General features: G+C 43.7%; 1 protein-coding gene across 1 annotated transcript in view; it reads right to left on the bottom strand.

Moving 5' to 3' along the window:
- Positions 1 to 26,166, bottom strand: part of LOC309552579 (uncharacterized protein) — a gene marked incomplete at both ends in the record, with an annotated part of 229,609 nt that overhangs the window by 111,877 nt on the left and 91,566 nt on the right. Inside the window, 3 exons of the mRNA XM_082253527.1 lie at positions 5,182 to 5,361; positions 14,275 to 14,446; positions 15,013 to 15,208. Coding sequence (XP_082109653.1) covers positions 5,182 to 5,361; positions 14,275 to 14,446; positions 15,013 to 15,208 — 548 coding nt within the window. The remainder of the gene's footprint in view (positions 1 to 5,181; positions 5,362 to 14,274; positions 14,447 to 15,012; positions 15,209 to 26,166) is intronic.

Genomic DNA, 26,166 nt, shown 5'->3' with positions numbered 1-26,166 from the left:
CTCTTAATCGCGTGTTGTCGCGAGTCCCGGAGGAAACTGTGACATTGCATTAGGTAAAAAACATGTGAGCTTGGAAGGTTGTGACCGTCAAGGACGTCACGTACCATGCGAGGTTGACCTTGCAAAGGGTCACATAGATCCGAAAAGTATGTCAGTCCCTTTTTCTGCCATATGTCAGTGAACTGAGATTGTAGTCCCGGGAGAAAGGCAGGATGTCCTTTAATAGGCAGGTATTTGGATATATAGAGAGGGAGTCCCAATCGTTTCCTGGCCTCTCTCCATGCAATCACTGTGTCTCTCAATAGTATATTATGTTGTAACCTGGGAGGCATCGTTTTCCATTTAGTGTGTAGAAGCGCTGCCAAAGAGTAAGGAGCGGACATGTGCATCTCCAAGTCGTTATTTGAGTAGTGGGAGGAGTTGGAAATCCAGTCTAATGCTATCCTGAGGAGGCAAGACAAGTTATACATCCTGATATCGGGGAGATTTGCGCCCCCTTCGCTCCTGGGAAGACACAATTTAACATGGGAGATGCATGGTCGCCTGCCCTTCCATATAAACTTAGAAATGGCCCTATTAATTAGATTTGCATCGGAATGTTTAATCAGTAACGGGACAGTTTGTAGTGGATACAGTAATCGGGCAAAGCTGACCATCTTGACTAGATGACATCTCCCCAAGAGCGAAAGAGGTAGATCCATCCAACTATCTAGTTGCTGACAAAGCTGGTGAAAGAGTGGAGGGTAATTCAAGGTATAGATGGAGGAGGGAAGTTTACCTATCTTAATCCCCAAATACGTGATGTGAGACGTGGCCAAAGTAAAGGGAGAGGATGAAGCCCAAAGGGGTTTAGATCTGGTACCCAGGGGAAGAATTTCACTCTTCGAGTAATTGATTCTAAGGCCCGAACACAGTTTAAATTTGTCAAACGTTGATATAATGGTGTGCATGTCCTGAGCGGGGTTGCGGGTGAAGATCAGGACGTCATCCACAAAAAGGGAGATGCGGAGCTCCTGGGGCCCAACCAAAATCCCATGTAGAGGAGCGACCTCCAAGAGGTATCTGGAGAGGGGTTCTAGCGCCAGGTTAAAAAGCAGTGGTGACAAGGGACAACCTTGCCTCGTGCCTTTAAACAAGCGAAATTCATCGGTGAGAGACCCCGCCACCCACAACCTGGCTGCAGGGGAGGAATACATGGCCCCGACAATGTGAGTAAAGGGCCCCGAGAAACCGAAGGCCTCGAGAACCAAAGAGAGCCAGTCGAAGCTCACGTTGTCGAAGGCCTTCTCCGTGTCCAGGGTGACGATCGCCAGGTCTGCCTCCGGGCATATCCTAGCCTGGTCCAAAGCCAGAATAACCTTCCGAAGATTGGACGCGGCCGACCTACCCCTGGTAAATCCGGATTGCGCCGGATGTATCAATAAAGGCATGATCTGAGCCAGCCGGGATGCTATGATTTTTGAGAGGATCTTTACATCCAGGTTCAAAAGGGATATTGGCCTGTAGGAGCCGGGTTCTAGGGGATCCTTCCCTTTCTTGGCAAGAAGCTTAATTGTAGCCTGATTACCAGTGGGGGGATAGGAGCCACCCGACCAGATGGCTGAGTAGACCTCCAGCAAAGCGGGACTTACAGCTTCTAGGGATGATTTGTAAAATTCCCCAGTGAGCCCATCCGGGCCTGGGGCCTTGTTAGAGGCTAGCTGTTTTATGGTAGACTGTATCTCCGGGAGAGTCACCAGGGCGTTTAATAATTCTAAATGCTCAGCCGAAATCTTGGGGAGAACTACACTGTCCAAGAAAAAACAGGCTTGGGTAGCGTCAAAACGATCTAGGGAGTATAATGAGGCATAGAAGTTACGCATAATGGATTTCACCCCTTGTGGAGTGGATTCCACCTTGCCTGAAGGGTTTCTTAGGGAAGCAATATGTGTGGGCTTATAAGGGGCTTTGCAAAGTCTCGCCAGCAATTTCCCCGCCTTGTTCCCGAACCTATGTAGCGTGGCCTGGAAATGAGCACGTTTGATAGATTCCAGTTTATCCGCCCAGGCATCGAAGGCTTGTTTGGCCTGCGCCCACTCCTGTCTAGTGACAGGGGAGTCCAACGCCAGCAGAGCATGTTGGGCTGATCGTAATCGGGCACTGGCCTGAAAATAGTTTTTAGAAGTTGACTTTTTATAGGCGGAGGCGTAGGAAATTATCCTGCCTCTCAAATAAGCTTTACCCGCCTCCCAGAACAAATTTGGGTCGGATGTGTGGGACACGTTGTCCGAGGCGTACTCAGACCAGGCCCGGGCCACATAGGTGCGGAAATCAGAATCATTGTGCAGGTAGCCGGGGAATCTCCATAAGTGAGATTCGGCTTGCCTATCAGGGGGGTCAAAAGATAAAGATATGGGGGCATGGTCCGAAATTACAATGTCATGAACTTCCGTGTCCTCAATTCTAGGAATGGCAGTGTCAGAACAAAAGAAGAAATCTATCCTCGTAAATACATTATGGGGATGAGAATAAAAAGTATAGTCCCTGTCGGTGGGATGGTGGAGACGCCAAACATCCGTGAGTTGCAGGGACTTAACCAGGTTGGTAAGGGGAGAGATGACAGGGGCAGCGAGAGGGGTACCCTTTGGTCTGTAGGAGGACTTATCTAGTAGGGGATCCATGGGGGAGTTGAAGTCCCCGCCAATGAGATGTGGAGTGTCTGGGAATTGGAGAAGATGCACCGAGAACTTCCGGAAAAAGGATTGATCAGGGGTGTTGGGGGCATAAACATTGGTCAATATCAGATCTCTATTGTTTAATGTCAAATGAGCCATGATGTATCGACCCTCATCGTCAGACGAGAGGGATACAATTTTGCATGAAAGATTTTTATGGATCAAGATTAAAACTCCGGCTTTGCGCCCTACCGCTGCTGAACCCAGAACCGTACCCACCCACAACTTTTTCATCCGGGAAAAATCCTCCAAGGGTAGGTGGGACTCCTGAAGCAGAGCGATGTCTGTTTTCAGTCTCTTAAGGTGACGAAGAATTTTCATCCTCTTAATAGGGGACCTAAGGCCCTTGACGTTCCATGAGACAATCTTCATGGAGGGTCAGGGGGGACGGAATGTAAAGCCGCTGTATAAAGTATGATAAATCCGGACAAGGCAGGGAGAGGGGGTCGAATAAGAGGGGACATGGCAGTGATGTGGATAAGGTTTATATTGCTGCGGCGCCAAGATGGAGCGTATGCCATCTATAGAGCCAAAGGGAGGGAGATAGGGGTAATAACCAGGAACAGGGGAAAACCAAACCAACAATGGGTAGCGAGTAAAAACAATGACTCCACTTTTTTCCGCATGCTGCAAGTCAGTTCTCCACAGTGACAGCATAGCACACATAGAAACAATGGTCTGAAAACAATATATGGAACATAAGCAGTGGAAACACAAAACAAAAACTATGCACCGCCATAGATCAACAGGATCACCCACCAGGGCGAGGGCATGGTGAGGGGGTCATGGTGCTGCAGAGGTAACCAGGAGAAGAAATGTTGATACCTTTGGAGCTATGGAGGCACCTCAATGAAATGAACGTCAACGTCCAAGTTGGAGAAGATTCAGCGATGAGGAGCAGAGCGAAGTCCACTGACCACGTCGGAATATTTCTGCCATTTGGGTGATTCCTTGCGAGGACTCCATGGGACTAGAGGGTGCGGGACTGTAGATGGTTTAACAGCCAAAGAATCCTGTCCATCCACATGGAGAGAGCGCAGAAAAGGTTCCGCTTCCGAAGGGTCTTGGAATGACAGCTGTTCGCCGTATGGTGAACGCAGCCGGAGGATAGCGGGGTATGCCAATGTGAACTTGATCTGAGCTTGGTGTAACTTGGAGCATACTGTCTGGAAAGCCTTTCTCTTTTTCGCCACTTCCACCGAATAATCAGCAAAGATCAAAACTTTTATCCCATCGACCTGAAAAGATTTCGTTTGTCTGAATCTTTGGAGAATCGCCGATTTGTTGGCATAGTTCAGGTACTTGGCAATTATCGGTCGAGGGGTGGATCGCTCGGGGTTGTGGATCCCCATGCGGTGGGCTCTTTCCACCACACAGACGCCTTGAAGGCCCAGGGCCTCAGGTATTTTTTTGGCGCACAGTTCAGGGATAGCAGATGGTGGCAGGGATTCCGGTACCCCGATGAAGCGGAGGTTGCTCCTACGTGCCCTATTTTCAAGGTCCTCCAGCTTTTGGAGAATGAATTGGTTAGTCTTATCCTGGGATTGCTCAAAACTATGAGACTGGTAGATCTCTTCTTCCACACTGGCCACCCGGGATTCAACCTCCTGCAGCCTATGGGAGTGATCATTTAATTGTTTTTTAAGGGCCTGCATGCCCTCTGCCACAGCAGTCTGAACTGCTGCACTGATTGTGGGTGTCAGCAGTGCCACTACAGCCTGGGCTATGCGATCAGTCGGTGGATCTCCTGCTGGTGGCACTATGAAGACTGGGGGATCTGCAGTATCCATTTTAGAGGCGTCCGCCTCTCCAGGCGGGAGGGCCGAGACCGCGGCCTCGATTTGCGGCTGACCCAGCGGAGCGCACGGGCCGCTTTTTTCAAGAAATTTGTCCATCGGAGCAATCGAGGTATGTAGAGCTGGTACCTGGAGGTGCGGGAGCTTGCCGCTGGTCCCGGGGTGACGATCGGCTGAATTTATAAGCAGTTTATATAGCCCTGCCGCGGAAGCCGAGGGGATCTGCGCCTACAGTTCAATGTGCAAGCTGTATAGAATAAAAAGTATGTCTGGACAGCCGCACTCCAATGCAAATGTTTATTGAAAAGAGGATAATAATTGGATTTAATAGTGTGAAACGCATCAGCTGTCTTTGATTCGCACCTCTGTATGCTGTGGTATTTTATCCTCTTTTCAATAAATATTTGCATTGGAGTGTGGCTGTCCAGACTTACTTTTTGTTCTATATAACTTTTCTTTTTATTTAACAGTAGCAGGGATGGCCTTTTTTTTAGCTAAAACATGTCAAAAGTAATGCATGCTACTATTCAGTTAATAAGAAATGTTGAAGCCCTAAATGCTGTGAGTCTTTTTCTGACTTCTATGCATCCATTTTTTGGCTTCTATGAGTTTTAAAACTCTTTGGTCAGTTTCCACTCGTACTGTATATACTATAAGTTTATTGGGTTTACCTTTTACAGAAGAAATAGCAGGGTCACATTCTGGTGGCTCATCCACATTAGTAACATGTATTTCAAAAGAATATAGGGCTTCGTTTTTTCTATCGGAGGCAACAACAGTTAAAGCATATGCGTTGTGGATGTCAGGATTGTCATAATCCAGAGGCTGACGTAGTGTTAATGCACCAGTAACTGAAAAAAGACACACATAGAAGCTATGTTAGGACAAAACATTATAACGTATATATATCTATATATTTATATATAGTAATATGGGAGCCCATGATCACCACCAGCCTCTTGTAAAAATGACAGTCTTTCTATGCGCAACAGTCCAAAACAAAATAGCTTACTTCAGCAAAACACAAGACAGTACATAACTCTGGTTCAATGGCAAAAAAATTAAGTAAAATGAGGCAATGGCACCCTGCCCCTGTACAGGTCCCACTCTGGGTTTTTGGGGTATTCCATCCACTTTAGGGGGCCCAAAGAGAATTCTCTCACAGTTCAGCAACTGTGGCTCTATCTCAAGCTAGATCAGCCTGTTTACCCAGGTGTGTCCAGCTCCCTCTCTCACTACTTGGTGCCAACTGTTTCCTCTTCCTTAACAAGACTCTCCTTGCATGTGGTTAACCCCTGTGGGACCCCTACAGACCCTGTAATCAGTTTGGAGGTTCTTCCTACCCAAAACTCTTCCAACCTCTGAAATTCCAGGTCCCCAATGAGAACTTAGAAATCTAGAGAGGGCTGAAAATCAGTTCCCTCCTCTCCAGCTGGACTACCACAGAACCCCTCACCCTTCATGGTGAGAACCGCTAATTATTCAACATTACCTCCACATAGTCTCCCTTAAAGGGACCACAGCTCAAATAGTGGGGAAATACTGTATACCTGCCACCCAGGACCCATCCCTGGCATCCTATACAATAATTATATGTATTATATAATATTATACTGTATATATATATATATATATATATATATATATATTAGATGGTATATATTATTTAAAGTAAAAGCCTTGTTTGTTAACTAGAAATGCCTAGTTGTTAACTAGAACAACCTTTTCTGAATTAAAACAAGGCTCCAGGCTAAAAGCAACACTAAAAGATAAAACAACAAAACCATCTTTTGCTGTAATATTCAAATTAGAGCCAGGGATTTTGCCTGCATTACTTTGTTTTTTGCTGCTAGATGTCTGTTATCTGATTAGTTTGATTGCCAGTATTAGTCAACCCGTTTCTTCTGAGCCTAGGTGATCCTGGACCCTCTCCAGCTTGTGACAGGACAGTGAAAAAAACATTACTGTGATGAGCTCATCTCTCTGCTCTCACTTCCTATTAGCATGCTTCTGGTAAGCACAAAAACTGATTTGTTTCATGTGCTGCTTCTTCCTCTTACACTCCAAGTCTGCTGTACAGGACTGCAAGAGCCTGATTGTAGGTCAAATTCAGGTTCTTACACTGCTTGCATTTACAAAAATACATGTAGCAGTATTTCCAGGCATTGGGCCTGATGTGGGTCTGCCATGGTCACCGGTAACACCAACAGCACATTTAAGCAGATTGCCCAAGTGTGAGATCTGAGTCAAAGAACAGTCCGGCATCTTTGGTTTGTTTTGTTTATTTTATATGGGGATGGGAGAAGGGAATGAGTGGGATACTGCTCTGGCTCAACTAGGTGCAAATTGGGACACATGAGAAAAATGCCTTTCAGCGCTGACTTGACGCCGATTGAATGCCGACCAACGCTTGCTGGCGCTTGAAATCACTGACTTGCTGTACTGTACTGAAGACTGACTTCTGACAATCTGGTTAGCTCAAAAGTCCTTGACTGTACTGAAGACTGACTTCTGACACTCTGGTTAGCTCAAAAGTCCTTGACTCTGCTCCCTCCAGTCCTTCCTGACTGAGGTAGACTCTCGTAATGCTGCTGCAACTCTCAACACTGTACACTTCTCACTGTACACTGCATACTTCAGGGCCCAACCACTGGCGCCCCCTTTTAATCTTCAGGGTTAACTCTGGCACCCCCTTTACTTTGCTCCTGCACCAGCTAGCTAGCTTCTGGATCCCACTGACCTTCTCCAGAGTGGTCCCCTCTCACTAGGCAGACCCCCAGGGGCAGTTTGCAGTACTCACGACAGGGAATGCTTTTCTGAAACTCGTCCCCTATCAGCTCCGCTTGTCCGCGGCACACCGGATCCTCTCTGTAGCTCAGCTCAGCCCTGTACCCCCTCAGGCAAGCTGCCTGGAATACCCGATTCTTCCTGTCAGGAGAAGAGACAGCCGAACCCACCCTCCTGGGACTCTGCTTCCCGCCAAAGACGCTGCGTCATTTGCTCCCCTCAAACTTATACCCCCTCCCAGAATGCTGTGCGGCAAAATCTGCCTTTCTGGGGTAGATACCAGCCTGGGTGTGCCATTGGCCGGGTTTCCTCCACTGCCTAATGAGAGCCCTCATTGAGCACAGTGGGGAGACTCCCCAGTCTCAACAGCCACACCTGGGAACCATGACAACCTAGCTGAAAATCATGGCCCTGCTGATAAGCAGACAAGGCCAACTTTACTTTACCTAGCACCTACCTTTTAGGGTGCTACATACAGTTAATGATGTATCATTGAATACAGAGCTGCATTATTTGTGTCTTCTTTTTCTACCTAGTTCAGCTCAGTTTTAAGCTAGTTTGCCAAGGCTGAGTGAACAAGTGCGAGGTCATCATTAGCTGCTTTAGTTTTCTCAGGAAGACTTGCCAGCAGTCCTGCAAAATGCTCTGTCTTACATGTCACTAGCTAGACGGAAAGCAACCATACTCCTTTAGTTGGGAGCTTAGCATTCTATCTCTGCATGTCTTTTTTATTTACTTCCTATAGGGGCTTTTCATGTGTAGATGAGGACAGAAGAAGAGGGCCATCATTAGAGCTGGAGATTGCTGTCATAGGACAGCAGTTCAGAAACTGCATACAGATCTCCGCACATTTTTTATTTGGGAACATTATTATCAGTCACCTAGTGGCTTATCAGTCACCTCAAAAAGGTTAAAAGTCACTTGGATACAATTTTAGTCAGAATGGATATTAGAATCATCACCTTTGATATCTAATAATCAATGGGAGGAAGTTCTAGCTGATCTATTATTTGTATTTTTGTCTTAATTTAGATCATTGAAGAATTTATCTGTAGGCTGTAGCAGCAAGACTGCTGTTATTTGGATAATGCTTGTTTGCCTCATATTTGTGCTGTACACTATGCTCCTTTTCTTTTTAAAACTAGTTTCACTTTATTACTACAACTTGACTTTACTGACTTTTGAGCTAAGCCCTTATAAATACCTTGTCTCATATGATAAATAATTTGGCAAAGGAATGACTTTGGAATTTGTGGAGTTTAGCCCTGCAATTAGGCCCCAGCAATTGAGTATAATAAATGTAACCACTTGCCGACCGCTCACGTTGAGGGTACTGCGGCAACGTGGCTCGTTATCATCCAACGACGTAGACCTACGTCGCTGGACAAAGTCGGCGTCAACCAACCTACCTATCACACAGTATTACTGCTAGGAATGATAACAGACCCGGAAGGAGCACGGACCACGGCGTGGAGCCTGGGAAATGTCCCCGAATGGTGCAGTATATCCTCCATGGGATTTTATATGCTGTTATGATTATGTTTAAATGTGAGTGGCTTTCTTTTGTTTAAGTGGTTGCAATAATTGTTTAAACAATATTGCATTAGTGGGGCTTTGTGCTTTGTTTTTCCCACATGGTACGGAGTACACTGATCCTTCCTCATCCTGACGAGCTTTTGGGATTATCTATGGTGGACAATTGCTGACATTTGGTGTTTTCGCTTATCCACGAGAGTGGCTAAGCCATTACTGTCGGCGAGTGTGATCTACTCCCCCTTGCTTTCACGGTGGTGGTGATAAGAGGTGACCCGTTACATCCACTGATTAAATCTACATCCCATCAAGATTCACATGTGTGGATGCACTTTTATGGATGGACATTCTGTTGTTATGATGGACTTTTTATAGCTGTTTGTCTACCTAAGTGATCTCATGTATTACTGTTGAATAGAAGAACTATTTATCCTTGTGGTAGTGTGAGGTCATTACTACTTTTTGCTCTACTGGTCACATTTGTATGTTTTTACATATTGCTTTGTCGCCCTTTTTTTATATATTAAATAGATATCTTGCGTTGTTTGCGATTAGGAATTACTTTTAAAAATGTAAGATGGGTGACATATTTGTTATAACACATTTTTAGATATTGTTTACCGCAGGATAAAGCTAGCACTTTCTAAAAGATTCAGTGAACAGACCTTAGAGAGTACACGTTGTATACATAAATATTCTAAATGAACAATGTACAGTTCATCAAGGAATTCAATAGGACACATCCTTTTACATTAAATATACACTATGCCTTTAAAAAAGTGTTTTAGTGTTATTATAATATGGTTCTATCTTTCAGTAAAAGTTTACATGGTGTTGCCTTATGAGGAGTTTATGTGTAATCTCCATTACTGTGTTGTCTGATGAGGAGTTATGTATAAATCTCCATTAGTAAATGTAAATAGATATAAATGTACAAAGTTTTGATTTCAGACTCATATTTGCTATATGACTGTAGATGTATAAGTTGTGTAAGCCAGACGGACCGACAGTAGTAATCAATGGTTAATAAATCTGTTTGAAATGCATGCCTGAGCTACCAGGGGGCACCTGCTATTTACACTTAAACACGTACTGATAGTATCACTCTGTAATTAAGTTCCTGCTAGCCAGACATCCTGGGGCCAAGGCAATATTGAATAGACCATGTCATGTCCGCCCTTAAATTCAGCCCCCATATCAAAGAACTCTCATTAAGATATGCAATGAAGATGGACCATCTGTTGAGGGTTGGACAATGTGTCCCGAATATGACCTTGCATATCTTAAATTTAAATTTCAGAGCAAATCAACATGTTTAATTAAAATTCTCCCTCCAACAGAGAGGAGGGGTTAGCAAGGGGCTGAATTATGCTAATCTAGGCGAGGAGGAAGTTGTCCAATCCTGAACGAGATATGCCCAGAGGGATGAACAGGGCAGGATAGCTGAACCAATCAGAATAGACCAATACAAGTCTATGGGATAGAGGGGTATATTATTCCAAGGTGAGCAGAGAGGAAGTGGGAGCCATGGACCTGAGAAGGGGACCCCATATCATCTTAAACCACTGGTAAATATCAGGGCACCTCCTAGCACTTAAATGTACACATGTTTGTAGTAGTTGTTATCTGTCATGCGGTTCATATCATAATAATTTGAATCCCATGCGCTATATGTGTTCAGTTAAACTTTGAATATTTTCCATTTTTGTATGTACTAGAGATAAAATTGTTGTGAATTAATTTAGGCTTCAAGGCTACTTATCAATAAATTCCTATTGCTGTTTTGAAGCTTTTATTCATGGTCAAAAAACTCTCATTTAACCCGAATATTGTCTGAGCTAAATTAAATCTCATATCTTCTGGGTAACAATGGTACAAGATATCCAACATGCACATGTTTTGTTTTACAACAAAAAAACTAAAGTTTGAAGATTCATAAGAATTTAGATGGTGCCTTCAGTATATTTACCTGCCTGCCATGATAGTTGATGAGCATTAATGGATAAAATAGTTTGTGTTATTTGTATAAGCAGCTTAGCTGCTGAAAGTAACTTTGAAATTTGTGCAAAATAATGGCCTTTTTTCCACATCTCTAACTGCACTTTTCATGTGACCTCCGCAATAAACACTCATAGATGAGATCTTTACTATCTCCTTCTGAGTGACTCATAGTTACATACGGTAGTTAGTCAGGTTGAAAAGAGACAGAAGTCCATCTAGCTCAACAAATAAAAAACAAAAGAACAAAAAAGAAAACCCAATCATACAATCCAATACCCACAGTTGTTCCAGAGGAAAACCCCACCAAAGAATGATCCAATTTGCTACAGCAGGTGAAAATATTTCTTCCTGATCCCCTGAGAGGAAATCGGATATTTCCTGGATCAACTTTACCTATAAATATTAGTACTCAGTTGTATTATGTACACCTTAGAAAGAATCCAGGCCTTTTTTAAAGCAATCTACTGAGTTGGCCAGAACCACCTCTGGAGGGAGTCTATTCCACATTTACTTTGAAGAAGCCTTTCCCGATTTTTTAGACTAAATCACTTTTTCTCTAAATGTAAAGAGTGCCCCTTTGTCCTCTGTTATGACCTTAAAGTGAATAACTCAACATTAAGTTCACTATATAGACCCCTTATGTATTTATACATGTTGATCATATCCCCCCTCTAATCTCCTCTTCTCAAGAGAGAATAAATTCAGTTCCTCTAATCGTTACTTATAGCTGAGCTCCTCCATGCCTCTTATCAGTTTGGTAGCCCTTCTCTGCACTTTCTCCAGTTTCCCAATATCCTTTTTTAGAACTGGTGCCCAAAACTGAACTGCATATTCTAGATGAGGTATTACGAATGATTTGTAAAATGATATCTCTCTCTGGAGTCCATGCCTTTCTTAATACAAGAAAGCACTTTCTTTGCTTTGTAAACCCCAGCTTGGCATTGCATGCTATTAATAGGCTTATGATCTACCCAGATCCTTCTCCACTATGGATTCCCCCCTTTCTAATCCCCCTAGTATGTATAATGCATGCATATTCTTAGCTCCCAAGTGCATAACTTGTATCAACATTAATCCTCATTTGCCACATAGTTGTCCAATGAAACAGTGCATTGAGGTCAGCTTGTAAGTTGGAGACATCCTGTAAGAAAATCATTCCACTGCATAGCTTGGTGTCATCTGCAAAGACTGAAATTATACTTTTATTCCAAGACCCTATATCATTTATAAAGATATTAAAAAGTAAGGGTCACAACACTGAGCCTTGGGGTACACCACTGATAACCTTAGATCATTCAGAGTAAGAATCATTAACCACTAATCTCTCAATTCTATCTTTTAGCCAGTTTTCTATCCTTTTACAAACTGATCTTTCCAAGCCTGTAGACTTTACCTTACACATTAGCTTTGTGTGGGAAATGTGTCAAACGCTTTTGCAAAATCCAAGTATACTACGTCCACAGCCATACCTCTGTCCAATGTTTTAGTTACCTCCTCATAAAAATAAATCAGGTTTGTTTGACAACTTCTGCCTTTCATGAATCCATGATGTCTGTTGCTTAAAATATTTTTTTCCAGCAAGAACTTATACATGTGGTCTTTTATTAAACTCTCCACCATCTTCCCGACTATAGAAGTTAAACTAACAGGTCTATAGTTACTTGGCAAGGTCTTTGATCCCTTTTTTAATATAGGCACCACATTGGCCCTACGCCAATCCAGTGGTACTATTCCAGTTCTTAACGAGTCCCTAAAAATTTGAAACAATGGCTTTGAAATGACAGAGCTTGATTATTTTAGGATGCGTGGGTGGATGCCATCTGGTCCAGGTGCTTTATCCACCTTTATTCTGTATAAATATTTCTGAACCATATAATTTTTGAGCCATTGTGGGTCATTTGGGGCTGGGTCAATACCATACCCATTATGGTCATGAGCTCCCCCATGCTCTTTTGTATACGTAGAGCTGAAGAATGTATTTTATACATTTGCCTTCCTTTTGTCCCCAGTCAACCACTCCAGATTATTTTGTAAAGGGCCTACATGCTCAGACCTGACCTTTTTACTATTGATATATTTAAATAATTTTTGGGGGTTTGTCCTACTATCCTTTGCAATCTGCCGTTGATTTTTAATTTTTGCATCCTTGATTTCCTTTTTACATATTCTGTCATTTTCTTTGTAACAAATAAACAATGATAGTGTTCCTTTATTTTTATATTTTTTAAAAGCTATTTTCTTATTATTTATAGCTTTTTTAACTTTGGCCGTGACCCATGAGCCACATAGGTTTTCTTTTTAGCCTTTTAAACTTATTGCCCATGGGAATATACTTTTCAGTGAGTTTGCATACAATTTTTTTTAAGAATTTCCATTTCTGTTCTGTGTTCATACCAATATTCCCTCCTAGTCTAAGTCTTGGAGAGCAGCCTTCATCCTTGGAAAATTTGCTCTCTTAAAGTTAAGTGTATTTATATTTCCCATATGCGTTTGTAGCTTACAGCTGTTCTTTTATATGAATATTGGTAATAAACTCTGCATAGTTTGGGATTACCAGGTCCAGCAGAGCATCAAAACTCAGTCACATGGTAAGAAAATAGTGACAATCTGTACAGTTCCCCACTAGTGCTTTTTATTACAGAAGCTGGTGCTTAACAGAATCAAGGGAATCAATTTATAACAGTAAAAACAGCCAAACAGAACTATAGAACGAATATAACTATTTTGAACATTGGGTCAATTTACGTTGTAAGGTATTTTGTGTTTTTTTGTGGATCTGGGGCTCAGTAAGAACTATTGGCCATCCTTGCCTTCTCCTCAACAGACCTCATATAGAGTAATGCCTATTCAGGCGTTGTAGCACAAAAAAGAAAAGGAGGTCTATACCTTATTGAAAGCCCATGTATTACTGCACATATGAGGCTTTAATTTCATTGGACATAATAGAGATTCTATCATCCTGCATATCTGACAGGGTCTCCATTTATGAAAATCAATCTTAATGTCCCACAGCATGCCAGCTCTGGTTAAAAGTGAAAGACCAACTGTTATGCCTAGGCAGCCACATTTGGAAGACAATGATTTTCTGATCTGAGGTCTGTTAGTTTTGATGGGATGTCAGATTGGGTCAGGTGGCTATTGGTTTGTTGAAAGCAATTGTATACTTTAAAAAGTGGTACACGGTGGCAAAAAAATAATACTAAGAATCTACCCATCTGGTAGTATGTGGTTAAAGGTTTAGGAGAGAAGGGGTTCTTAAATATTTTAAAACTGTAATTGTTTATCAGATTATATAGATATTGCTTTCATGTTTATCATACTTGCTATTTGCATACTGAAATCATGTTTTCCTTGATTTTCAAACTTTGGATGTCAAAAAGTACTATATACATTTCTTGGTTGATGTAACTCTTCTTTTTCACATGGAAATTAGGCAAGCTTACCTGGGTTTATATCAAACATGCTTGTTCTTCCTGGAAAACTGTAAGACACAGTACTTGCAGCATCTCTATCTGTTGCTTCAAATACATGAAGTATGGAACCAATCAAAGTATTTTCAGGTACATAAATAGTATCATTTTCTATTTTTCTGTGGAAAATAAGATTGTTTTTGACCTGTAGAGTTAGCCATGGTTTTTAATTAATTTCTAATTAAGACCTAGAGACCTGATTTAATTATAGGACATTTCTACAAAAATATTGGGGCATGCTTCAACAGTACCTTTTCCTCTCAAGTGTCATTTCTGAGCACCCCAGAGTAACTTTTCAAAAACCTAAAGATTTGAAAAGTCATAAAACTCCTAGTAGGGTCCAACTAGTAAAAAGTAGCTTGGCTTTTGGCTGGAACAGTTTTTTTGACCAGAGAGGAAGCTATATGAAGTGTCCCTAACCATAAGTCCTGTCATTTTATATAGCCCGGATAGAAGAAGTCACTGTGACTCAAAAAGACAAAATTTAAGTGCCGCTTGGGTAGAGAGGTAAAGTCCATCTAGACCACTGTGAGTGCATGCAGGGACAGGAAGCTCATCCTAGCTCCAAGCTGCAGCAATGTCAAAGGAAAAGTTCCATAAGCCGTACATTCTGAAGCACACCCAAGTACATGATGTGAGTTGAATGGCTGCCTCAGCCCGGACTCCAGCTGCCCTGGCTGGAGACCTGGCTGAGGCTGTCATTCATCTCACTTCATGCACATAGGTGTACTTCATGATGTGCGACTTATGGGTCTTTTTATTTGACATTGCTACAGAAAGCAGGAGGTCATGGGCAATGATGGCATAACTTATTCCATCAAGCAGTTTATAAATTGTGGTTCTCAGTCTGCAATTTATTGCCTGATTTGCCCCTGTGGCCTTGTTAATGTAGATCAGACCTAGTGAGCTTTGCAAGTACGAGCATAAGAGGAATATCATACATAGGCACAGTGGTGTAGTGGTTAGCACTTTCACCTAGCAGCAAGAGGGTCACTGGTTTGAATCCCAACCACGACACTACCTGCCTGGAGTTTGCATGTTCTCCCTGTGCCTGCGTGGGTTTCCTCCGGGTACTCCGGTTTCCTCCCACACTCCAAAGACATGCTGGTAGGTTCCTGTATAAAAAAAAAAAATTGGCCCTACTTTGTATGTATGTGAGTTAGGGACCTTAGATTGTAAGCTCCTTGAGGGCAGGGACTGATGTGAATGTACAATGTATATGTAAAGCTCTGCGTAAATTGACAGCGCTATATAAGTACCTGAAATAAAAATAAATAAATAAATAAGCATTCTATACCTTGTCACTTTCAAGAGTAAACACAGTAAAAATGCCATGTGACTTAAAGTGTGTGGGCTGGAGACCATTACAGGTGATGCGGACACTGGGAGATGGCATTGCAAACTATGCAAGAGGAATTTCTGATTCACCATCTTGGTATGTTAGCCCGAAAAGGCCTAACTGAGGGATTATACATCTATGCTGTGAAGAAAGTTCATCTATATTCAATATCACCTTTTGTAGTCTGAGCATTCCATTGGTCATAGATTTTCCTTGATCCTTTCTGTGTCCCCAATTTATCACATTTGTGGTCCCCGATTACTGCAATTTTACAATCACCCTTTGCTAGTATTTGTATTAGGATGTATGGGTCAACTTTCACACACAGTGCCTTGAGAAAGTATTCATACCCCTTAAAAGTTTTCCACATTTTGTCATGTTACAACCAAAAACTTAAATGTATTTTATTGGGATTTTGTGTCATAGACAAACACCAGGTGGCACATAATTGTGAAATGGAAGGAAAATGATAAATGGTTTTAATTTTTTTTTACAAATAAATATGTGAAAAGCATTTGTATTCAGCCCCCCCGAGTCAATACTTTTTAGAACCACCTTTCGCTGCAATTACAGCTGCAAGTCTTTTTGTGTATGTCTCTACCAGCTTTGCACCTCTAGAGAGTGACATCTTTGCCCATTCTTCTTTGCAAAATAGTTCAAGCTCTGTCAGATTGGATAGAGAGCATCTGCGAACAGCAATTTTCAAGTCTTGCCACAAATTCTCACTTGGATTTAGGTCGGGAGTTTAACTGGGCCATTCTAACACATGAATATGCTTTGATCTAAACCATTCCATTGTAGCTCTGGCTGTATGGTAAGGGTCGTTGTCTTGCTGGAAGGTGGACCTCCGCCCCAGTCTCAAGTCTTTTGCAGAATCAAACAGGTTTTCTTCTAAGATTGCCCTGTATTTGGCTTCATCCATCTTTCCATCAACTGTGACCAGCTTCCCTTTCCCTGCTCAAGAAAATGATGTGTTTAGGGTGATGTGCAGTGTTAGTTTTCCGCCACACGTAGTGTTTTGCTTTTAGGCCAAAAATTCAATTTTGGTCTCATCTGACCAGAGCACCTTCTTCCACGTTTCCTGTCCCCCACATGGCTTCTCTCAAACTGTAAACGGGACTTCTTATGACTTTCTTTCAACAATTGCTTTCTCTTGCCACTCTTCCATAAAGGCCAGATTTGTGGAGTGCACGACTAATAGTTGTCCTGTGGACAGATTTTCCCACCTGAGCTATGGATCTCTGCAGCTCCTCCAGAGTTACCATGGGCCTTTTGGCTGCTTCTTTGATTAATGCTCTCCTTGCTCAGCCTATCAGTTTTGGTGGATGGCCACGTCTTGCTAGGTTTGCAGTAGTGCCATACGCTTTCCATTTTCAGATGATGCATTGAACAGTGCTCTGTGAGATGTTCAAAGCCTGGGATATTTTTTTATAACCTATCCATCCTTTAAAATTCTCCACAACTTTAACCCTGACCTGTCTGGTGTGTTACTTGGCCTTTATTATGCTGTTTGTTTACTAAGGTTTTCTAACAAACCTCTGAGAGCTTCACAGAACATCTGTATTTACACTGAGATTAAATTACACACAGGTGGACTCTATTTACCATGTAGGCAATTGGTCCCACTAGATTTTAGTTAAGGGTATCAGAGTAAAGGGGGCTGAATACAAATGCACGCCCCACCCTCCCTTAGGGCCCCACCCCCACCCTCCCGAGAGGGTCAGTGTGTGAAGAGAGCTGTGAGAAGTGCATGTCGCACCATACTGTCCAGGTCATGATAGACAAAGGCCCAAGCCTGTGAGGATGTAGCAGTTGGGAAGCTGCAGGATAAAAAGCGAATCTGACGTAGGTACAGCGTGTGTGCATGAGCAGTAGGACTGTGTTAGATGATCTGAAGGATCAAGGCATGAGGTCTGAGCAGTAAAGCTGCAAAGAGCCACAAGGCTGAATATTGTTAGTTTGTTGTATTGGTGATAAGAACCCCCTGCGGGGGGTGCTTTTCATTTGTGAACTTTGCAGAAAAAACCCTGAAAAAAAACATACTTCTGGTGTGGAGTAAACTCACTGTTTGGCACTACTGATGAGCTACAAAATCCCTCAACTTAACTCCAACTCACAAAATATATGCAGTAAAACCTTGGATTGCGAGTAACTTGGTCTGTGAGTGTTTTACAAGACAAGCAACATTTTTTTATAAATTTAAACTTGATAAACGAGCAAGGTCTTACAATACGAGTAGGGTCAAGTCCCATTTTAGTCAGTGAGAGTCTTAATTAGCACTACTAAAGTCCGACTTTAGAAACATTTCCTGTACTGCTTCAAGGCAACTTCTATTTGATTCGTACCCAAAGACTTTAAAGTGTTTGTTAACCTAAAAAAAAAATATCTATATCTTGTTCGCCTAAAGCACGTGATACAGCACAGTGCTTGTGCTGTGTAATTTGGCCCCCTGTATCACCTAAAAACCTGGCTTACCCTGCCTGGTTCTGCCCTCCCCCTGTAAACTGACCATAGTTTATCATGGCTGCTGAGCCCTGACATAATGGTCAGTTCACGTGCCTCCACCATTTGCAGCCCTGCTCTGTGCTCTCCTGTGTCCTCCCCCCCCCCCTTCCCTCCCTGCCTGTCAGCTCTGTGTCATGGCCCGCCCACTCCTCCTGCTGCTGAAATAACTGTTAATGTGTTATATAATCCTCTGTTTCCTAAGCCTGTGTGCCTCTGTCTATGTGTGTTATTAAAAAAAAATGCTGTATATACCTGATTTCATTGTGCTGCTCAGCGATCAGGTGATCAGGTCTCTCTCCTCCTCTCCTCCCAAGTGACGTCAGTGGGGGAATCTCGGCCCCACCCACTGCAGCTATCAGACAGGGAGACGAGAGAGCCAGCCGGTCATGTGATCGCCGAGCAGCACATTGAAATCAGGTATATTCAGCATTTGTTTTAAAAAAACACAAGACAGAGGCACACAGGCTTAGGAAGCAAAGAGGATTATACAATGTCATGCAACTGGCTTAACAACCACTTTAAGGAAGGTTTGTGAAAAAAAGAAAAGCTTCTGTTTAAAAAAGCTCAAAGGAGCTCAAGGAGCCTGAAGAAGCTCAATAAAAATGTGCACAGAAGCACAAAAAAAGCACAAGCTTCTTCAAGCTGAAAAAAAGCTCAAATCCAGTGTGCATAAGCCCTAAGTTGGATCCTCATCTTAATTGATGTGATTTGGATCCAACATCACTGGAAGATTACCCAGGCATTCCCTGAAGTTGCCTTGAAGTAACATTGCTATAATCTTTTTATATGGACTATAGACTGAAGGACTTATGAATAAATGGTCGTGGAACAAATCATTTCCATTATTTCCTATGGGGAAATTTGGTTTGATATACGAGTGCTTTGGATTACAAGCATCTTTTTTGCTCCCATTCCAAGGTTTTACTGCATATACACTCACTGACCACTTTATTAGGTACACCAGTTCAATTGCTTGGTAACAATAATTGCTAATCAGCCCATAACATGGCAGCAACTTTTAGGCTCCTAGGCATCAAGACATGAGCATCATGTCATTTTCATGCACAACCATCTCTAGGGTTTACAGAGAATAGTCCAAAAAATAGAAAATATCCAGTGAGCGGCAGTTGTGAAAATGTCTTGTTGATGTCAGAGGTAAGAGGAGAATGCGCAGACTAGTTCGCAATAATAGAAAAGCAAAATTAACTCAAACAACTACTCAGCCACTCATTACAACCAGGGTATGCAGAATACCATCTCTGAATGCACAACACACCGAACCTTGATGCAGATAGGCTACAGCAGCAGAAGACCACACCTGGTTCCACTCCTGTCACCTAAGAACAGGAAACTGAGGCTATAAGTTACACAGGTTCACCAAAATTGCACAACAGAAGATTGGAAAACATTGCCTGGTCTGACCAGTCTTGATTTCAAATGTGACGTGGTAGAGTCAGAATTTGATAGGGTCAGAATTTGGCGTAAACAACATGAAAGCATGGATCCATCCTGCCTCGTATCAGGGGTTCAGACTGGCGGTGGAGTAATGGTGTGGGGGGATATTATTTTTGACACACTTTGGGTCCCTTAGTACCAATTGAGCATCGTTTAAACACCATGGCCTACCTGATTATTGTTGCTGACCATGTCCATCTCTTTATGACTACAGTGTACCCATCTTCTGATGGCTCCTTCCAGCAGGATAATGCACCATGTCACAAAGCTTAAGTCATCTCAAATTGGTTTCTTGAACATGACAATGAGTTCACTGTACTCTAATGACCTTCATAGTCACCAGATCTCAATCCAATATAGCACCAATGGGATGTGGTGGAATGGGAGATTTACATCATGGATGTGCTGCTGACAAATCTACAGCAACTGCTTAATGATATCATGTCATTATGGGCCAAAATCTCGAAGGAATGTTTCCAATACCTTGTTGGATCTATGCCACAAAGAATTAAGGTAGTTCTGAAGGCAAAGGGGGGGGGGGGTCCAAGGTAGCAAGGTGTACCTAATAAAGTGGCCAGGGTGTATATATATATATATATATATATATATATATATATATATTGTAACATGGGGGATCGTTAGCTCATTGGCACATGCGTTTTTTCAGTGATTCACTGTAGTCAGGACTGTGGTTTAAGGGCATGGCAGACAATTTTTATTAAAAACGGCATAAGTAAAGTCCATACCATAGGTTTCCAACGCAGGGGTTCTTCTCCAGTCAATATATCACAAACTGAAAATGCTAGCCCACCTGGCTCTCTCATTTTTACTCAGTTTTTCAATAGCAGTACCTTTCTTTTTTTTTTTTTTTCTCTGGTTCCCAGACCATGAACTCCACAAAGCTGTCAGCTTCACTCTGGCCTTAGTCCTTAGGCCATCACCTGTCTCTTGCAGACACACGTGCACTGGCTGCCACCTGCAGCCCCTGACTCCCAGAGAGTATGTGAGTCCTCCTGACTTCCCATAAATAGACCTCCTGTCTGTTGGATGAAGCAGTCTCCAACTGGAAGCTCTGAGGTCTTCCTAGTCCCTCATTATAAGGGCTGTGTGCACCTGAGCACACACCCTGCTGGTCATCCACAAAACACGAACACAGAGTTGGAGATTCAGTCCCTCCCAAGACACTATGAAATCTCCAAACCACAGAGCCCCATCCAGGTATACCAAAACCTGGAGAAAGCTGCAAAAGCAGTTTTCTACACTGCACATCTACGCTCTGTAGTCCTGCACAGGGCCAATGTGCACACTCTGTGTCCTTTAAATGACCACTTTCACCGTGACAGAGTCTCCACCTCCATGCAACAAAAGTGAGTAAGTAAAATTGTCAGAAATAGGCCCAAAGTGTCAATATTTTGTGTGGCCACTATTATTTTCCAGCACTGCCTTAACCCTCTTAGGCATGGAGTTCACCAGAGCTTCATAGGTTGCCACTGGAGTCCTCTTCCACTCCTCCATGGTGACATCACAGAGCTGGTGGATGTTAGAGACTTTGCACTCCTCCGCCTTCCATTTGAGGATGCCCCACAGATGCTCAATAGAGTTTAGATCTAGGGACATGCTTGGCCAGTCCATCACCTTTACCCTCAGCTTCTTTAGCAAGGCAGTGGTCACCTTGGGGGTGTGTTTGGGGTCGTTATCATGTGGGAATACTGCCCTGCGGTCCAGTCTCTGAAGGGAGGGGATCATGCTCTGCTTCAGTATGTCACAGTACATGTTGGTATTCATGGTTCCCTCAATGAACTGTAGCTCCCCAGTGTCGGTAGCACTCATGCAGCCCCAGACCATGGCAATTCCACCACCATGCTTGACTGTAGGCAAGACACACTTGTCTTTGTACTCCTCACCCAGTTGTTGCCACACACGCTTGACACCATCTGAACAAGATAGGTTTATCTTGGTCTCTTAAGACCACAGGACATGGTTCCAATAATCCATATCCTTAGTCTGCTTGTCTTCAGCAAACTGTTTGCGGGCTTTCTTGTGCATGATCTTTAGAAGAGGCTTCCTTCTGGGACAACAGCCATGCAGACCAATTTGATGCAGTGTGCGGTGTATAGTCTGAGCGCTGACAGGCTGACCCCCCACCCCTTCAACCACTGCAGCAATACTGGCATCACTCATACATCTATTTTCCAAAGACAACCTCTGGAAATGACACTGAGCAGGTGCACTCAACTTCTTTGGTCTACCACGGCGAGGCCTGTCCTGAGTGGAACCTGTCTTGTTAAACCGCTGTATGGTCTTGGCCACCATGCTGCAGCTCAGTTTCAGGGTCTTGGCAATCTTCTTATAGCCTAGGCCATCTTTATGTAGAGCAACAATTCTTTTTTTCAGATCCTCTGAGAGTTATTTGCGATGAGGTGCCATGTTGAACTTCCAGTGACCAGTATGAGAGAGTGAGAGCGATAACACCAAATTTAACACACCTGCTCCCTATTCACACCTGAGACCTTGTAACACTAACAAGTTACATAACACCGGGGACGGAAAATGGCTAATTGGGCCCAATTTGGACATTTTCACTTAGGGGTGTACTCACTTTTGTTGCCAGCAGCTTAGACATTAATGGCTGTGTGTTGAGTTATTTTGAGGGGACAGCAAATTTACACTGTGTTATACAAGCTGTACACTCACTGCTTTACAATGTAGCAAAGTGTCATTTCTTCAGTGTTGTCACATGAAAAGATATAATAAAATATTTACAAAAATGTGAGGGGTGTACTCATTTTTGTGAGATACTGTAGGTTTGTTTTTAAGTTGAATTTGTATGTAAGTTGGAACAGGTACATTTTTTTATGTGTAACTACAGCCAAAATTGTATTTTTTTTTTTTAATTTCTTTATTTAAGAAGAGGTTGCAGAATAAACAGAGTTAAGGCACATTAGAAAAAAAATGAGACAGTACAATCTGACAAAAACATCATAAACATAGGTTCGTCAAAAAGGTTACATTAGTTGGAAGATGAACATGGTCAACTGGACCAGAAAGGTGGAGTCAAACCCCTCCCGGACGTGTATAGTAACCGACATATCAAAGGAAACAAGGGCTGATGGATTTGGAGATAAGTAAACAACCTCAGTTATACAAAACTTGTGAGTGTCAAGAACCACGACTCCTAACCATGGAGTCATTCGGGGAATGAACAAGCAGTTAAGTATAAGTTACAGAGGACCCCAGACTTGGGGAGAAAGTGAGGATACATACAGAGGTGAGAGTAGGGAGAAAGTGGCAGGAACCACAGGGTGTAGAGGAGAAAAGCACAAGAGGGGAGGAAGGAGGGAGGGAAGAAGCAGGAAGGAAGCTGAAAGGGCTGGCGTGACCCGATTCCTGGACCCATACCCCCTGCGCCCTAGCCAGAGACAGAAAGCTCTAGCAGGTAGGCGTCTGTACACGTGAAGTGATCCCACGGTATCCATTTGTCCCAAAAAGCCTGTTCCTGATTGTGCATAGTAGCCTACAAGTCTTCCATGTCCCGAAGCTTCTTCACCCTAGAAAACCATAAAGATCTTGTGGGTGCAGCAGGCAATCTCCAGCAAAGGGGGATGCAGGCTTTGGCAGCATTTAAAAGCTGAATTGTCAGAGAGGACTTTTATTTTTTAATTGGCCGTCGGGTGAGGTGCAGTAAACATGCTGCAGGATCATCCACCACGTCCACGTTAGTAAGTTGTTTGATAATGCCGGCCACCGCTTGCCAAAACGGTTTCACCAACAGGCATTCCCAAAAAATATGGAACATCGTCCCAGTGGCGTTGTTACAGTGCCAGCATTCATCCGATACCTGCGGGAAACAACGATGCAAGAAAGATGGCACCCTATACCAGCGCGTGAGGACCTTGTATCTCGTTTCCTGTATCTTAGTGGCAATAGAGGATTTACGGGCAAAGAGAAGAATCTTGTCCCTTTGGAATTTTGTGAAAGTGGTACAGAGGTCAGAGTCCCAGTGGGCAAGGAACGGGGGAGTCAGCGGGGGGACAGCGCCGCATAAGCGACAGAAAGGGTGTGTCGCATCGGTTCCCGTCTGTGGCAGATCCGTTCCAGGTCAGTCAGTGGTCAAGAGATACCGGGGGAGCTGGAGGGCCGCCGGAGGAAGTGCCGAAGCTGGAGACAACCCCAAAAGTCCAATGGAGGGTCCGCGGTCCCCATCCATGCCCCCGTGGAGAGGCCTCCGTCACTCCCCAAAAAGTCAACAAGGTGGACACGGCCCACGGCAGTCAAGCCGCGGAGCCCACTACCATCCAGCCCAGGAGGGAAGTCCGGGTTGCCCAACACGGGCAGCATCGGTGAGGGGAGCGGCGAGACCACAGTGTGTAGGAATGTATCTCTGACAACAGTGAGAGTACATCCCAAAGTGGCATGCCCTCGCAACTTGGGAGAGGTGCAGATATCCATGGCCAACTCTTAGCAGTACCACCCGAGTCTTCCAATTCCATGGCCACCCAGCGCTTCGCTGCCGAGTGGCAATACCAATCAATCAATCTGGTGAGGTGGGTCACCCTAAAAATAAGCTTTAATGTTGGGCAAACCCACCCCACCACAAGTCTTGGGGAGATATAGGAGCTGGAGTTTGATGCGGGGCCGGCGGTATGACCAGACACATTCCCGGAACAGAGCGTCCACTCGAAGGAAGAAGCCAGCAGGAAGGCGCACCGGGAGGGCCTGCAGTAGGTAGAGGATTCGTGGCAGAGTTGTCATTTTTAGGACACTGCATCTGCCAAACCAAGTCAGGGTGAGAGAGTGCCAATGTGTCAGGTCAGCTTTAATTTGAGCGAGGAGATGAGCGAAATTAGCCTCATAGAGAGCCGCAGGGTCAGGCGTGATATTGACGCCAAGGCAACTGATAGAGTCAGCGGCTCTCCACAACCTCCGCTGGGATGGCAATAGGGAGTAGAGATGGCCTTGCGTTCGCTTGTTCGCAAATTCGCAAAAAGTCTGACTTTTTCCGATGTTCATGAATATGTCCCCGGCCATTTTCTTTTTTTATTCAGAAGAACTTTGACCCATGACACAGCTGTCAGGTGGAACGGGACAGCCAATTGAAACATTTCAGCACATGGACATGCCCCCTACCCTATAAATAGACCTGAGCTGTCGGCCATTTCACATTCCGCATTTTGCCTGTGCTCATGAGGGAGAGATTGCCAGACACAAATAGCTCTGTGAAGATCCACGAAAGTCCTTTTCAGGGCTGGTATTTCTGTATAGGTCCAGTCTCTCTTCAGTATAGGGACAGGTATCCAGTCTGTGCTTTAGGGGCAGTTAGAAGTCGACATCTGCAGTGACACAAATCGCTCTGTTAATGTCCACAAAAGTAATTTAAAGGGCTGCATTTTTTTTGGTATTGCTGTGCAGTGCTCTATATAGGGGGGAGGGGGTAATCCACAGTATAATATACTTTGTAGAAAGCATATTATAGTAGATTAGTAGTATTATTGTGCACTGTGCAGCATTGTGACAGGTGTGGTGACTGAGCGTTGCTGCAGCTCTGACGGGAATAATAAAGGGGCACTCTGACCACAATATTAAAGGGGCACTCTGACCACAATATTAAAGGGGAACTCTGACCGCAATATTAAAGGGGAACTCTGACCGCAATATTTAAAGGGCACTCTGACGGGAATAATAAAGGGGATCTCTGACTGCAATATTAAAGGGGCACTCTGACCGCAATATTAAAGGGGCACTTTGACGGGAATAATAAAGGGGCACTCTGACTGCAATATTAAAGGGGAACTCTGACCGCAATATTAAAGGGGCACTCTGACCGCAATATTAAAGGGGCACTCTGACCGCAATATTAAAGGGGAACTCTGATCGCAATATTAAAGGGGCACTCTGACCGCAATATTAAAGGGGAACTCTGACTGCAATATTAAAGGGGCACTCTGATGGGAATAATAAAGGGGAACTCTGACCGCAATATTAAAGGGGCACTCTGACCGCAATATTAAAGGGGCACTCTGACGGGAATAATAAAGGGGCACTCTGACTGGAATAATAATGGGGAACTCTGTGCGGGACACACTGGATGTAAAGGGGCACTCTGATGGGGACATGGATGTAAAGGAGGGACTCTGACAGGGGCACACTGGATGTAAAGGAGGACTCTGATGGGGACACGGACACAGGCTGAATGACGGTGGGGGACACGGGCTGCATGACAGCAGTGACATGGGCTGAATGACTGGAGAATACAGACTGGATGAGGGGGGACACAGGCTGGATGAGGGGGGACACAGGCTGACAGGGTGTCCCTGTCAGAGTGCCCCTTTATATCCAGTGTGTCCCCGTCAGAGTGCCCCTTTATTTAGGCTAATTTTTGGGGCCTATACAGGCCGACACTTACTTCTGTATCCTGTGAATGCATAATGTATCTCCAGCCACCACCAAATACTACGTTCTTAGCTGTCAGGTAAACCCATGTGGCCTAATTTTTGGGGCCTATACAGGCCGACACTTACTTCTTTATCCTGTGAATGCCTAATGTACCTTCAGCCACAGAATACTAC

Source organism: Pelophylax lessonae (assembly GCF_965119305.1).
Source record: "Pelophylax lessonae genome assembly, chromosome: 4".
Lineage (NCBI taxonomy): Eukaryota > Metazoa > Chordata > Amphibia > Anura > Ranidae > Pelophylax > Pelophylax lessonae.
The sequence above is the reverse complement of the archived record's forward strand: the minus strand, read 5'-3'. Positions and strand labels throughout refer to the sequence as shown.